This window comes from Gopherus flavomarginatus, chromosome 6, assembly GCF_025201925.1.
Source record: "Gopherus flavomarginatus isolate rGopFla2 chromosome 6, rGopFla2.mat.asm, whole genome shotgun sequence".
Classification (NCBI taxonomy): Eukaryota; Metazoa; Chordata; order Testudines; family Testudinidae; genus Gopherus; species Gopherus flavomarginatus.
The window spans coordinates 34,106,862-34,122,177 of record NC_066622.1 but is presented as its reverse complement, the minus strand read 5'-3'; the positions used below and the strand labels follow the sequence as shown (position 1 = coordinate 34,122,177).

At 61.8% G+C, this 15,316-nt stretch overlaps 1 protein-coding gene across 2 annotated transcripts; it reads left to right on the top strand.

Annotated features, from left to right (window-relative positions):
* The first annotated feature begins 104 nt into the window (after positions 1-104).
* On the top strand, positions 105-15,257 carry B3GAT3 (beta-1,3-glucuronyltransferase 3). 2 transcript variants are annotated; one of them, XM_050960555.1, is made up of 6 exons: positions 105-261; positions 6,378-6,475; positions 7,158-7,335; positions 8,267-8,597; positions 13,987-14,277; positions 14,542-15,257. In XM_050960555.1, exons 2-6 carry the CDS (start codon positions 6,394-6,396, stop codon positions 14,638-14,640), a joined length of 981 nt encoding a protein of 326 aa, XP_050816512.1. In that variant the 5' UTR covers positions 105-261; positions 6,378-6,393; the 3' UTR covers positions 14,641-15,257. The 2 variants fall into 2 exon arrangements, with proteins under 2 accessions (XP_050816512.1, XP_050816513.1); XM_050960556.1 differs by lacking the exon at positions 105-261 and adding an exon at positions 6,165-6,263.
* The last annotated feature ends 59 nt before the right edge of the window (positions 15,258-15,316 follow it).

Sequence of the window (15,316 nt, the reverse complement as noted above, 5' to 3'; positions counted from 1 at the left end):
CGGGGCTGGTGATTGGCCGGGACTTAGAACCCAGGAGTCCGGGCTCCTGCCATAGGGACCGGAAGTGGGGGAGCTGCCGAAGGGCTCGGACCGGAAGTGAGTTGCAGGGGGCGGAGGATTAGAGGCCCATGTGGCCTGGTGCTGAGTGTGACCCGGAGCAGAGAAGGGGCCGGACCGGAAGTGCCGGTGCCGGGTGCGGAGGAGGCTGCAGGGTGCTGAGACCCTCTGGTGACCCGCTCCCCACCCCCCGGGGCCGGCGCGGTGAGTAACCAGCCGCGATCTCCGTGGCAACGGCAGCACGTTCCGTCCCCCGCGGCGCGGTCTCCATAGCAACGATGGGATGTTCCTGCTTCAGTGCTGCCATCTCTCTGAAACAGTGCTCTGTGCCCTGCCTCCCCCCAATCCCCGTGCTGCGATCTCCCCGGGACAGTGCCCTGTCCTCTGCCTCCCCCCCTATCCCCGTGCTGCGATCTCCCCGGGACAGTGCCCTGTCCCCTGCCTCCCCCCCATCCCCGTGCTGCGATCTCCCCGGGACAGTGCTGTGTCCCCTGCCTCCCCCCCCATCCCCGTGCTGCGATCTCCCCGGGACAGTGCCCTGTCCTCTGCCTCCCCCCCTATCCCCGTGCTGCGATCTCCCCGGGACAGTGCTGTGTCCCCTGCCTCCCCCCACATCCCCGTGCTGCGATCTCCCCGGGACAGTGCCCTGTCCCCTGCCTCCCCCCCCATCCCCGTGCTGCGATCTCCCCGGGACAGTGCCGTGTCCTCTGCCTCCCCCCTCATCCCCGTGCTGCGATCTCCCCGGGACAGGGCCGTGTCCCCTGCCTCCCCCCCCCACATCCCCGTGCTGCGATCTCCTCGGGACAGTGCCATGTCCGCCGCCACTCCGCCCCCCCATCCCCGTGCTGCCATCTCCCCGGGACAGTGCCCTGTCCCCTGCCTCCCCCCCATCCCCGTGCTGCGATCTCCCCGGGACAGTGCCCTGTGCCCTGCCTCCCCCCCATCCCCGTGCTGCGATCTCCCCGGGACAGTGCCCTGTGCCCTGCCTCCCCCCCATCCCCGTGCTGCGATCTCCCCGGGACAGTGCCCTGTCCCCTGCCTCCCCCCCATCCCCGTGCTGCGATCTCCCCGGGACAGTGCCGTGTCCCCTGCCTCCCCCCCATCCCCGTGCTGCGATCTCCCCGGGACAGTGCCCTGTCCCCTGCCTCCCCCCCATCCCCGTGCTGCCATCTCCCCGGGACAGTGCCCTGTCCCCTGCCTCCCCCCACATCCCCGTGCTGCCAACTCCCCGGGACAGTGCCCTGTCCCCTGCCTCCCCCCCATCCCCGTGCTGCGATCTCCCCGGGACAGTGCCCTGTCCCCTGCCTCCCCCCACATCCCCGTGCTGCCAACTCCCCGGGACAGTGCCGTGTCCCCTGCCTCCCCCCACATCCCCGTGCTGCGATCTCCCCGGGACAGTGCCCTGTCCTCTGCCTCCCCCCCATCCCCGTGCTGCGATCTCCCCGGGACAGTGCCCTGTCCTCTGCCTCCCCCCCATCCCCGTGCTGCGATCTCCCCGGGACAGTGCCCTGTCCTCTGCCTTCCCCCCCATCCCCGTGCTGCGATCTCCCCGGGACAGTGCTCTGTCCCCTGCCTCCCCCCCCATCCCCGTGCTGCGATCTCCCCGGGACAGTGCCCTGTCCCCTGCCTCCCCCCATCCCCGTGCTGCGATCTCCCCGGGACAGTGCCCTGTCCTCTGCCTCCCCCCCCATCCCCGTGCTGCGATCTCCCCGGGACAGTGCCCTGTCCCCTGCCTCCCCCCATCCCTGTGCTGCGATCTCCCCGGGACAGTGCCCTGTCCTCTGCCTTCCCCCCCATCCCCGTGCTGCGATCTCCCCGGGACAGTGCCCTGTCCCCTGCCTCCCCCCATCCCCGTGCTGCGATCTCCCCGGGACAGTGCCCTGTCCCCTGCCTCCCCCCCATCCCCGTGCTGCGATCTCCCCGGGACAGTGCCCTGTCCCCTGCCTCCCCCCCATCCCCGTGCTGCGATCTCCCCGGGACAGTGCCCTTTCCCCTGCCTCCCCCCGCATCCCCGTGCTGCGATCTCCCCGGGACAGTGCCCTGTCCCCTGCCTCCCCCGCATCCCCGTGCTGCGATCTCCCCGGGACAGTGCCCTGTCCCCTGCCTCCCCCCCATCCCCGTGCTGCGATCTCCCCGGGACAGTGCTCTGTCCCCTGCCTCCCCCCCCCCATCCCCGTGCTGCGATCTCCCCGGGACAGTGCCCTGTCCCCTGCCTCCCCCCCCATCCCTGTGCTGCGATCTCCCCGGGACAGTGCCCTGTCCTCTGCCTCCCCCCCCATCCCCGTGCTGCGATCTCCCCGGGACAGTGCCCTGTCCCCTGCCTCCCCCCACATCCCCGTGCTGCGATCTCCCCGGGACAGTGCTCTGTCCCCTGCCTCCCTCCCCCATCCCTGTGCTGCGATCTCCCCGGGACAGTGCCCTGTCCTCTGCCTCCCTCCCCCATCCCCGTGCTGCGATCTCCCCGGGACAGTGCCCTGTCCTCTGCCTCCCCCCCCATCCCCGTGCTGCGATCTCCCCGGGACAGTGCCCTGTCCCCTGCCTCCCCCCCCATCCCCGTGCTGCGATCTCCCCGGGACAGTGCCCTGTCCCCTGCCTCCCCCCACATCCCAGTGCTGCCAACTCCCCGGGACACTGCCGTGTCCCCTGCCTCCCCCCACATTCCCGTGCTGCGATCTCCCCGGGACAGTGCCCTGTCCCCTGCCTCCCCCCTCATCCCCGTGCTGCGATCTCCCCGGGACAGTGCCCTGTCCTCTGCCTCCCCCCCCATCCCCGTGCTGCGATCTCCCCGGGACAGTGCCCTGTCCCCTGCCTCCCCCCAACATCCCCGTGCTGCCAACTCCCCGGGACAGTGCCGTGTCCCCTGCCTCCCCCCACATCCCCGTGCTGCCATCTCCCCGGGACAGTGCCCTGTCCCCTGCCTCCCCCCACATCCCCGTGCTGCCATCTCCCCGGGACAGTGCCCTGTCCCCTGCCTCCCCCCACATCCCCGTGCTGCCATCTCCCCGGGACAGTGCCCTGTCCCCTGCCTCCCCCCTCATCCCCGTGCTGCCATCTCCCCGGGACAGTGCCCTGTCCCCTGCCTCCCCCCTCATCCCCGTGCTGCGATCTCCCCGGGACACTGCCCTGTCCCCTGCCTCCCCCCCATCCCCGTGCTGCGATCTCCCCGGGACACTGCCCTGTCCTCTGCCTCCCCCCCCATCCCCGTGCTGCGATCTCCCCGGGACAGTGCTCTGTCCCCTGCCTCCCTCCCCCATCCCCGTGCTGCGATCTCCCCGGGACAGTGCCCTGTCCCCTGCCTCCCCCCAACATCCCCGTGCTGCCAACTCCCCGGGACAGTGCCCTGTCCCCTGCCTCCCCCCACATCCCCGTGCTGCGATCTCCCCGGGACAGTGCCCTGTCCCCTGCCTCCCCCCACATCCCCGTGCTGCCAACTCCCCGGGACAGTGCCGTGTCCCCTGCCTCCCCCCACATCCCCGTGCTGCCATCTCCCCGGGACAGTGCCGTGTCCCCTGCCTCCCCCCTCATCCCCGTGCTGCGATCTCCCCGGGACAGTGCCCTGTCCCCTGCCTCCCCCCTCATCCCCGTGCTGCGATCTCCCCGGGACAGTGCCCTGTCCCTGCCTCTCCCCTCATCCCTGTGCTGCCATCTCCCCGGGACAGTGCCATGTCCCCTGCCTCCCCCCCCATCCCCGTGCTGCCATCTCCCCAGGAAGTGCCGTGTCCCCTGCCTCCCCCCGCATCCCCGTGCTGCCATCTCCCTGGGACAGTGCCGTGTCCCCTGCCTCCCCCCTCATCCCCGTGCTGCGATCTCCCCGGGACAGTGCCCTGTCCCCTGCCTCCCCCCTCATCCCCGTGCTGCGATCTCCCCGGGACAGTGCCCTGTCCCCTGCCTCTCCCCTCATCCCTGTGCTGCCATCTCCCCGGGACAGTGCCGTGTCCCCTGCCTCCCCCCCCATCCCCGTGCTGCCATCTCCCCGGGAAGTGCCGTGTCCCCTGCCTCCCCCCGCATCCCCGTGCTGCCATCTCCCTGGGACAGTGCCGTGTCCCCTGCCTCCCCGCGCATCCCCGTGCTGCGATCTCCCCAGGACAGTGCCGTGTTCCCCGCCACTCTCTCCCCATACTCCTGGTGCGATCTCCCCAGGACAGGGCCGTGTCCCTTGCTCCCCCTCCCCCTCCCCATGCTGCGATCTCCCCGGGACAGTGCCGTGTCCGCTGCTCCCCCCCATTCCCATGCTGCAATCTCCCTGGGACAGTGCTCTGTCCCCTGCCTCCCCCCCCCATCACTGTGCTGCGATCTCCCCAGGACAGTGCTGTGTCCCCTGCCTCCCCCCCATCCCCATGCTGCGATCTCCCCGGGACAGTGCCCTGTCCCCGCCTCCCCCCACATTCCTGTGCTGCAATCTCCCCAGGACAGTGCCGTGTTCCCTGCCACCCTCTCCCCATACTCCTGGTGCGATCTCACTGGGACAGTGCCGTGTCCCCTGCTCCCCCTCCCCATGCTGCGATCTCCCCAGGACAGTGCCATGTCCCCTGCTCCCCTTCCCTGTGGTGTAATCTCGGGACATTGCCATATCCCATGTCCAACCCCACATGTCTCCATGGTGCCATCTCCCGGGGACAGTGCCACATCTCTGCCTCCCTGTCCCATCGTGCAATCTTCCCAGGGATGGGGCCACAACCTCCTGGCCTGGATTCACAGGTCTGATTCTATGGCCCAAGCTTTGGAACTGCCGCTGTGAGAAAACCCCTGCAGCATGCCAGACACAGCTCTTCTTCCAGGATAAGCCATTTGGCTTCACCACCTCCTAAGCTTCACACCATGAGCTCCATTCAGCCAGTCCAACTGGGATGGACCTCCTGAAGGAGACTTGTACAATCTTAGGGAGCAATGCCCCACCTCTGACATCTGCGGGGACACTCAGCCAGCACTGTAAAATAGAAGGCTTTGTTAGTCCTTAGCTTAGCACAGAGAACAGAAAGTTACCGCATGGTCCATCTTAGCCAGGCCACAGCCTTATTCGGACCCCTCTTTTGTCTCAGTTCAGGAGAGTCTCCAGCTTCCATCCACCTGGCCCATCCTCAGTCCTATGTTCCTGTTCCCCCGCAAGCATGGCTAGCTTCCTGCGGGGGGGGGGGGGGGGAATTCATGGTCCTTAGTTGCTCGGTACCAAATGTCTGGGCAATGGAGTGGCCATTGTCATCTTGAACTCTCCAGGGACATGGGCCCCACGCTCCTGACAGCATCAGTCACACCTGGGTCTCTGCAGAGGGTAAACAACCTTTTCCCAGCACCTACTTAATGCAGCATGCAGGGGAAACTGAGGCATGCACACACTATTCATACAAAATATTACAGAAAATTCCCACTCCATCACACCCCTGTCCACTCCATCCCCGTGGCGTGATCTCCCCAGGGACAGTGCCATGTCCCTCCCCCACATCCTCGTGACGTAATCTCCCCAGGGATGGTGGCATATCCCCCCACCACATCCCCGTGGTGTCATCTCCCCAGGGATGGTGCCACGTCCCCCCCCGTCCCTGTGGCGCAATCTCCCAGGTACAATGCCACATTTCCCTCCTCATCCCTGTGGCGCAATCTCCCTGGGGATGGTGTCATGCTCTCCCCATCCCCAGGGATGGTGGCACATCCCCCATCCTCCCCCCCATTCCTGGGGTGTGATTTCTCCAGGGATGGTGCCATGTCCCCCTTTCCCTCCAGTGGGCACAGTGGCCATGGTGGGGCTGAGATTTACGTGGCTCCAAATCCTTATCCACTTCCTGCTGCATTGCCCAGCCTGAATTGAAGGCTCCTGGCCAGGCCACAGCTTTATTCGGACCCCTCTTTTGTCTCAGTTCAGGAGAGTCTCCAGCTTCCATCCACCTGGCCCCTCCTCAGTCCTATGTTCCTGTTCCCCCGCAAGCATGGCTAGCTTCCTGCAGGGGGTGAGGGGGGCGGAATTCATGGTCCTTAGTTGCTCGGTACCAAATGTCTGGGCAATGGAGTGGCCATTGTCATCTTGAACTCTCCAGGGACATGGGCCCCACGCTCCTGACAGCATCAGTCACACCTGGGTCTCTGCAGAGAGCCCAGTCGTGCCAGGGGCTACCAAGAGACATGGCAAGCCCCGCCTGGAGGCACTCCCAGTGGTGGTGGTGCAGGAGGTCCAGGGTGGCCATGGTACAGAGGTGGCGACTGCGGTGCTAGAGGTGTGTGTCCATGTGCCCAGTATGTCCTGGATGTGCTCACTGTAGCAGTTTGGGGAGGGGGGGTGCTGCAGCAGGATACCCCCATAACCAGCCACTCCCTCCCCATCTCCCCAGGGGCCAGAGTGGCACCATGAAGGTGAAGCTGAAGAATGTGTTTGTCATTTACTTCCTAGTGTCGGTGATTGGGCTCATGTACGCGTTGCTGCAGCTGGGTGAGTGCTGGGCTGAGCGCAGCAGCTGTGGTGCTGGGGCTGAACTCAGAGCAGGTTCGTGGGCCTGGACAGCGCTGTTGGGCCAGGAGCTGTTCTCGATCCCCACCAGAGCACAGTGCCTGCAGTCACTGGCCCCTGAACATCCTCTCTCCCCCTAGTGAGACAGCCAGACAGAAAGGGGAACCTGTCTGGGTACCAGTGCCAGCCCCTGTCCTACTGGATGCTAGCCCCTGCCCCAGCTCCACTGGGCATCTGTGTAAAGAGGTGCGGAATGAGGGATTGGGCTGGAGGGAAGAGCACTGACCCTGTCTGAGGAATCTCGGGGAATCACAGGAGTACTCGAGGGTCAGAGAGTGGGTTAGGAGGGACCATGCTGGTTTGGGAGAAGGGATGGGAGCCTGGTTGCTCCCTGACCAGGGCTGGGTCCAGCTGGGGAATCGTCCCCAGGGGAGAGGCTGGGAGCCACGCAGCTCCCTGATGGGAATGGGTCTGTCTGGGAGCCCCGCTGCTCCCCAGTAGGGAGATGAGGAAGGGCTGGGAACACCGTTACTCAGCGGATTTCAAGTCAGGCAGGGAACACTCTGGGGACCAGGCAGTCTTCCCCTGGGGAGGGGTGGGCTAGCTGCGACCTAGAGGGTCTCCCTTCTCTGACCTGTCTGCCTCCTCTTCTGCCTGGCTCCAGGGCAGCCCTGCGACTGCTCCCAGCACCTGAGATCAGCCAGCGACCTCATGCACGGCAAGGACAAGAAGATCTCCCAGTTGCTGAGTGAGGTGAAGCGGCTGCAGGCACGAGGAAAGGGTCCAGAGCTGGAGGGACAGGCACTGCCTGTCATCTATGCCATCACACCCACCTATGCCAGGTGGGAGCTCCTGCTGGGGGGAGCTGGAAGGGGCTTAGCCTTGCTGGGAATAGGCTGGGCTTGGGGAGATGGGAGGCTCTGCTGGGGATGGGAAGAGTTTCCATGTGCTAGGAACAGAAATTACTCCAGGGCTGGATTCAGCAGCCTGAAACCCAGCGCCAAGGAGAGCAGGCGCCTGCAGGTAGCAGGTTAGGGCCTGTGGCTCCCATGGAACCCGCCAGCAGGCTCTGCTGCAGTGTTAGCAGTCGGGGCTGAAAGGGGCCCTGCTCCCCGTCCAGCACCAGTCAGTGTTTATGGAAACACTCCCGTCACTTCCAAGCACCCAGGGAAGCAACCTCTGCAGAAGCTACTAAGCCATATTTCTAACTGGCCTGCCTCCTCCCATCCTCATCAGATGAGATCATGAGTGTGGGTTTCCACACCCACAGTTACTGTTGCCTTGCTGGGGTAAGACATGGCTGAGGGGAAGAATATCCCTCCAGAAGATGGAGCTGGTATTAAACCCATTTGCACCGGAGGAGCTGAGATTTCTCTAATGCCAAGCACTGGCAACTCCAGAAATGGATATTTCGATACCCAAGAGGTGCTCTTTGGAACCCGACTGCTTCATCTCCATTGGGAGGAACAGTCTAACTCCACTGCGTGCTCCCCCTTGCCCACCCCAGTCTGCCTCATCACCACCCCTTTCCCTGAAGGCTGCTGCATGTTCCTGGTTTCTCTCCCACCACCACCTTCTCCAGCTGATGTGCTTCTCTCTGGCTTCTCCCCATTGGTACGTTCCTCTATTGTTTCCCCCTTCCCCGCAGGCTGAGCTGCCACATCTCTATTGTTTCCCCCTCCTCCCAAGGCTGAGTTGGTGCATTTCTCTATTGTTTTCCCCTCCCCCCCCAAGCTGAGCTGGTGCATCTCTCTTGTTTCTCCTCTCCCGCAGGCTGGTGCAGAAGGCTGAGCTGGTGCGCATGTCACAGACCTTCCTGCACGTGAAGAACTTCCACTGGATCGTGGTAGAGGACTCCCCAGTGAAGACCCAGCTGGTGTCGGAGCTGCTGGCCCAGAGCGGCCTGCGCTTCACCCATCTGCACACGGAGACGCCCAAGGAGCAGAAGCTCAAGGAGAGTGACCCCAACTGGCTGAAGCCCCGTGGCGTGGAGCAGCGTAACCTGGCCCTGCAGTGGCTGCGGGAGAACCGGGAGCTCAGTGAGGAGGGTGTGGTCTACTTCGCCGACGACGACAACACCTACAGCCTGCGCCTCTTCGATGAGGTGGGTGCTGTGTGCTTCAGGGGGAAGGAGTGGGGCACTGGGACAGCGTAGGTGTAATGGGGGTGGTGGGGGCAGGTCACTGGAGGCAGGCTGTGGGTGCTGTGGAAGTGGGGGCAGCAGGTGTGTCAGATCCACGTGATCGGTGCTATGGGCCCAGCTCTGGAACAGTCTCTAGGAGGAACCCCTTCAGTGTGCCAGCCCCTCATACAGCTTCACTGCCTCCTGAACCTGTTCCTCAAGGCCTCCAGCATTTCTGCTTCACACCATGAGCTTCGTTCAGCGAGTCCAACTGAGACACCCCAATGGAGACTGGTACATTCCCCAGGGATCAATGCAGCTCGCCAAGCACTTCAGTGACACTCCCAGTGTTAGTCCTCCGGAACACACCACAGGGAGTCCTTAGGTTAGCGCAGAGAACACACATCAAAGCATAGTCCAGTCTGGTTAGCCCAGAGCCCAGCCAAGCTATAGTGAGCCCCTTGGTTCAAGCTGTCTCTGACCCTCAGTCTGATTCCTCAGACTCCTCGGTTGACTCCTGCTCTTCTCCCTCCTCTCACATCTCTTCAGTCTGGATCTGAGATCAGCCCCCATGTTGGGAGGCAGGGAAGTCTATAGTTTTCTGGGCCACTTGGTTGCCAGGTATCAATGTCCAGGCAATTGGATTTGCCATTGTCTTTTTTACAGGCTTCACTTCTATGGGGATTAAGGCCCAGACAGTTAGGTGACACCCACAGCTCTGTCTCGTAGCCAGCCCCAAGACCAAACAGTCCTGCCCCGCCCCCCTTCCCACACCACCACTGGGTAACAATGTAGCATATAGGGGAAACTGAGGCACACACAAGCTTCATAAAAATATTACCAAAAATTCCCACTTTGTCACATCTCTTCCCTCTTTGAGACCAAGCTGAGCAGGGTCACTTAAACCAGTCACCTGGGGAAGTTCGAACCCACAAATGTTATCCAGAGATACTACAGCATCTTCCCTTTCTCCTTAGTAGCTGTCCCACCCGGCACTCTCCAGATTCTTATAGCACAGTTGCCATTCAGTCTAACTTATAGTTTGAATACGCCGTTCTGAGCACTTTCCCATCCTTCCTTAGGTCTGGTCTGTTAGATGGCACCAGCAGGGTGCAGCCCCATGCTCTTTTGTACCCCAAAACCTTGAGTTTGAAACTGGGCTGGGGTCCAGCCACTCCCTCAACCACCTCATTGGCTGGGGAGTGAGGAAGGCAATGAGCCCTGGTCCTCCAAGTGTCAGCTTGGCTGCAGCTGGGGGTGTCCTTACCCTAGATTGGGGTAGGAAGTAACTCCTGGATCATTTGGTCTTTGCCCAGCCATATCCTTGGGGCTGTGGTGTCCCACAGTCTGGTGAGGCAGGAATGCAAGGGGCTCCTTCACACTGGTGTGTCTTAACCCCAGCGCTGTGTGATGCAGGGAGCCCATCTCCCCACTTGGGGTCAGTCTGTTGCCTTCACCCCCAGGACAATCCTCTCATCCCCTGCTCCTGGTGGGCCGTGATTCAGGCTCTCTTGGCTAAGAGAATGCATGTGGTCAGGGCCACCATCTGATCAGGTGTCTGTTACCAGAAGTAGCCTCTTCACTGGGGCTTCTCTCCCCCTGGCCAGGGCAAACCTGTTTGGCCATCCCCCTGCCCTGCCTGTGTCTGCCCACACTCAGCTGGGGTTTCAGATACCACAGGGCTCGGCTCTGCCTCTACTTTCCCAGCGAGAGCAGGCCGGGAGCTTGCTCCCTTGGTCACAGCATCAGACGTCAGGGAAGTTTTGCCTGAGCCAGTGTGACTCACATCTCCCGTGTGCAGCTGGCTGAGGCCGTTCTCCTGCCCCATTCAGATCTGGCTGTATGGTTACAGACTGAAAGGTGTCCTGAGCTAACAGCCATTCCTTTATGTTGCAAGCAAGGGGGGAAAACCCTCCTGCTCCCTGCCAAACAAGCTATTTGCATTTTAACTGACACCTCCAGTCTGAGCCTGGTGGCTCGGGTGGGTCAAATCCTGGGCTGGTACAGAAACGGGCAGAATTTTGTCTTAAGGTGATACAGTCAGTCCCCAAAAGGATGTCAGAGCTGATATCCTGGAGACCAGCCACCCTGAGCCCTCCTGGGTCTGCACAGAGCCAGACAAAAGAAACCTTAACCCAGCTGACACAGCCTTTCAGCATGTGATGGGTTGTACCACTTGCTCTGACAAGGGCTCTCTGTCCCAGATTCTCTCTACCCCAGGAACATCTTCCCAGTAACCAGCACCTTCTGCTCCCACTGGGGATCCCATGAGTCTGAGCCCAGCAGAGTACCACAGGACATGTGTACAGTGCCTGGATCAGGAGCCCATCTTTCACCACCCCCAGTGCCCCCAAGGAGCTAGCTGTGTGACTCACACTCAGAGCCTGAGCTACAATGCGGCCTTCTTGGTTGGGCAGAGTGAAGTAGCAAACCTTATTTCATCAAGCCTTTGCCATAGTGCCCACTTCTGTCCTGTTTTCCTACAGATATTACATCTCACGTCTCGGAGGTCCCTAGAAAGAGGCCTGCCCGCGTGGGTTTACCCGAGTCTCGCTCCTGGGGTGCCTCCTCTGGTTCACTTTCCCAGGACCCATGCTTATCCCAGTTCCCTTTGGGTCTCTCTTCATACCCAGACCTAGTGTCCACAAACTCATTGGCCAACTGACCTGTGCTATGTAGATCTTTCAGTTCCCTGTGCACTAGCCACATTTTAAGCTTGTGAGGACAGATCTCATAGAGTTCCTCCAACCCACCCACGTTAAACCAATCCTCTCATGTTTTGGCCCCTCACTCTTACCCCACTTGTGGAGATATTCTCCCATCAAGGTGGTGGTTTCCATGTAGGTCACACCCTGGGTCTTTTGCGCACCCTGAAACCTCTCTGTAAGCTCCCGATGTCAATTCAAACGTAAGCCGTAGAGCCTTTCTGAACTGTTCATAGTCCCCAGGGTCAGCTCCATCCATGTGGCTGAACGCCTCTATAGAGGTGGGCCTGAGTAAGGGATGAAACAGCGGAGCCAGTCTGCAGGGTGAACCTGGTTCAAATCACAAGCCTTTTCAAAGGCAGTGAAACAGGCATCAGTATCCCCACTCTGTAAACTGGGGCAACGATTTGGGATCTACGTTCCCTGTGGAATCAGCATCTTTCCCCACTTGTCCCTCTTCTTCTCCATATCTGGTTCCTGCTTTCACTCCTTCTCTGGGTTCTTTCGCTGTTCTTTCTCCTTGGAAGCCGAGAGGGAACGATCTGCTAGCACCTTCACTCTCAGTGCCAAATCCCACCACTTCAGATCTATCAATGGGGAACCAGGTCGCGAAGACCACTGCTGTATGGGGAGCCGGGTCTCAAGGATGCCCTGTTGCTAGTCTCACACCCTCTTGGAACCCTGCTTGGATATGGATCCTGCTTCTCGGACCGGTCATCCTTCTCCAGCCATGCAGCTGCACCTTGTTGATCTTCCCAATGCTTAACCCTCTTTGCCTGCACACGTTTGCGTTGCCTGTCTTAGGGAGCTGGTTACAGACCATTTTTTTTGCTGTTTCCTTTAACTATCCTTGTTTTACTGCTGCAAGTCATTTATTACAAAATGCTACCGGTGCATTCAGCATCCCACCTCTGCCACCACCTCTCATGGATCCACAAGATCGGTGATACAGTCCCAGTTTGGGAAGAGTCTCCAGCAGGAGCCCCTTCAGTGTGTCAGACCCCCTGGAGGCCGTATAAGACACATGGCTTCACCGCCTCATGAAACTGGACCTCTAGGCTTCCAGCACACCTGTCTCACCCTGTGAGCTCCATTCAGCGAGTCCAACTGAGACGGACCCCCAGTGGAGACTGGGACACTCCCCAGGGATTAATGCACCTTGCCAAGCTGGCAGTGACACTCACACAGTGATGTCAAAACACTTGGGTTTATTAGTCCTCTGGAACACACCACAGGGAGTCCTTAGGGTAGCACAGAGAACAGACGTTAAAGCACAGTCCAGTCTGGTTAGCCCAGGGCCCAGCCAAGCTGTAGTGAGCTCTCACTGACCCTCCGTCTGATCTCTGTCAGACTCCAGGTGCGAGCCCCAGCTGCCTCCAGCCACCCATTCTTGCCCCTCCACCCCTGCTCACATCTCTCCAGTCCTTGGATCTCAACCTGGGGGAATATTGCTCAGCCCCTCTGCTGGGGGGCGGGGAAGTCTATAGCTTTCTGGGTCATTGATTGCTAGGGAGCAATGTCCAGACAACTGGATTTGTCTGTTGTCTTTTGGGGTGTTCCACTAGTAAGGGGATTGAGACCCAGACAGGCGACACCCTCACCTCTGTCTCCAGCCTGCCCCAAGAGCAGTGTCATCCCCCCCTGCACACACACGCGCTGGGTAACAATGCACCATACAGGAGAAATGGAGACACTTGACATGGCATTAAAATATTTCAAAAAATCCCCACTTTGTCACAGCAGGGCGCTGGAGGCAGAGGGTGGGGTGATGGGGGAGGCGGCAGGGCGCTGGAGACATGGGGGTGGGGTGATGGGGAAGGGAGTGGGCGGCAGAGTGCTGGAGGCACGGGGGTAGAGTGTTGGAGAAGGGAGTGGGCCGCAGGGTGCTGGATGCTGGGGAGGGCAGCAGCATGCTGGAGGCAGGGGTGGGGTGACAGGGAAGGGAGTGGGTGGCAGGGGGTGGGGTGACGGAGAAGGGAGTGGGGTGACAGGGTGCTGGAGGCAGGGGCTGGGGTGACGGGGAAGGGAGTGGGCGGCAGGGCACTGGAGGCAGGGGCTGGGGTGACGGGAAGGGAGTGGGTGGCAGGGGCTGGGGTGACGGGGAAGGGAGTGGGCGGCAGGGTGCTGGAGGCAGGGGCTGGGGTGACAAGAAGGGAGTGGGCGGCAGCGGGAGTGGGGTGACGGGGAAGGGAGTGGGTGGCAGGGCACTGGAGGCAGGGGCTGGGGTGACAGGAAAGGGAGTGGGCGGCAGGGGCTGGGGTGACGGGGAAGGGAGTGGGCGGCAGGGGCTGGGGTGACGGGGAAGGGAGTGGGCGGCAGGGGGGGTGGGGTGACGGGGAAGGGAGTGGGCGGCAGGACGCTGGAGGCAGGGGCTGGGGTGACAGGGAAGGGAGTGGGCGGCAGAGGGTGGGGTGACGGGAAGGGAGTGGGCAGCAGAGGGTGGGGTGACGGGAAGGGAGTGGGCGGCAGGGTGATGGAGGCAGGGGCTGGGGTGACAGGGAAGGGAGTGGGTGGCAGGGGCTGGGGTGACAGGGAAGGGAGTGGGCGGCAGGGTGATGGAGGCAGGGGGTGGGAGACTGGGGTTGGGGGAAGAGGGAGGCATTTGTCTTGCCTCCCCAATGTGGAGGTCTCTTTCTGCTGCTGACACCCCTCTCTCTCCCCCACAGATCCGCTCCACCAAGCGTGTCTCGGTTTGGCCCGTGGGGCTCGTGGGTGGCCTGCGCTTCGAGCGCCCTCTGGTGGAGAAGGGCAGGGTGGTGGGCTTCTACACAGCCTGGAAGCCCAACCGGCCCTTCCCCATGGACATGGCCGGCTTCGCTATTGCTCTGCAGCTGCTGCTGGCCAATCGCGAGGCCCGGTTCGACATGCTGGCTGAGCGTGGCTACCTGGAGAGCAGCCTGCTGCAGTCATTGGTCTCCATCGAAGAGCTGGAGCCTCGAGCTGACAACTGCACCAAGGTGAGGAGGGGGACTGGGAGCCAGGACTCCTGGGTTTTATCCATGGTGCTGGGAGTGCAGTGGATCAAGTGGGTTAGGGCAGGGGATCAGGACTCCTGGGTGCTGGGAGTGGGGAATGTGAAATTTTGCCTCTAAGCAGGATTGTCCCAGCTGTCTTCAGTTCCCCAGCTGTGCTGACTGGCTGGGGATGCTGGTTGGGGGAGGGTCACGGTCTAGGGGGGATCTCTCTAGACCCCAACTCTGTCCTGCACTTCTCCATTGCAGGTTCTGGTCTGGCACACACGGTCAGAGAAGCCCAAAATGAAGCAGGAGGAGCTGCTGCAGAAGCAAGGCCTGGGCTCTGACCCAAGCATCGAGGTGTGAGTGGCACCTGGAGAACCGGTACATGGAGGCCCATGTGGGGAGCTGGCCCAGAGCCCAGAACAGGATCAGGGCTGCTGCCAGAGCAATGGACTTGGGGACTGAATGCCCCAGACTGCTTTATTTATTGCTACATGCAGGGGCTGTGCCCCCAGCCCCCACCCCACTGGCAGAGCAGCCTCTATCCCAGCATCTCCAGTGCTGCTGCTCCCTGCTGAGGGAGCCCCCTGCAGCCCAACATCCTCAGTTCCTGCTGCCTGGAAGTCAGACCCTGCCCGCAGAGAGGCCGCTGCTCCAGGATTTGTTTCCAGTGAGCGCCTCCAGGACCCGTTCCATCTGCCCAGCAGCTCAGTGTGCAGATCTAGGGGGCTCTAGCCCCTCTGCATGGTGCCCCAGGATGGCGGCTCTGGTCCTGCCCTGCTGGGCAGGGCTCCTAAAGGCGGTGGAGCTGTGAGAGAGAGTGACACAATGTTCCTCCCCCCACCCACCCCACTGGGATCCCCTCCCCAGCTCCAGGGAGCCCTGTGTGTCCATGTTGTGTGCGTGGCTGTTGCATGAATGTGGTGGCTGTTACAGCAATAAGCATGTTATATCCTCAATAAAGCGCCTACCCCCCACTACCCCTGCTGTCTCTCTGCCGCTCAGCCCGCTTCCCCTGCCCCACATGCCCCAGGGGTTA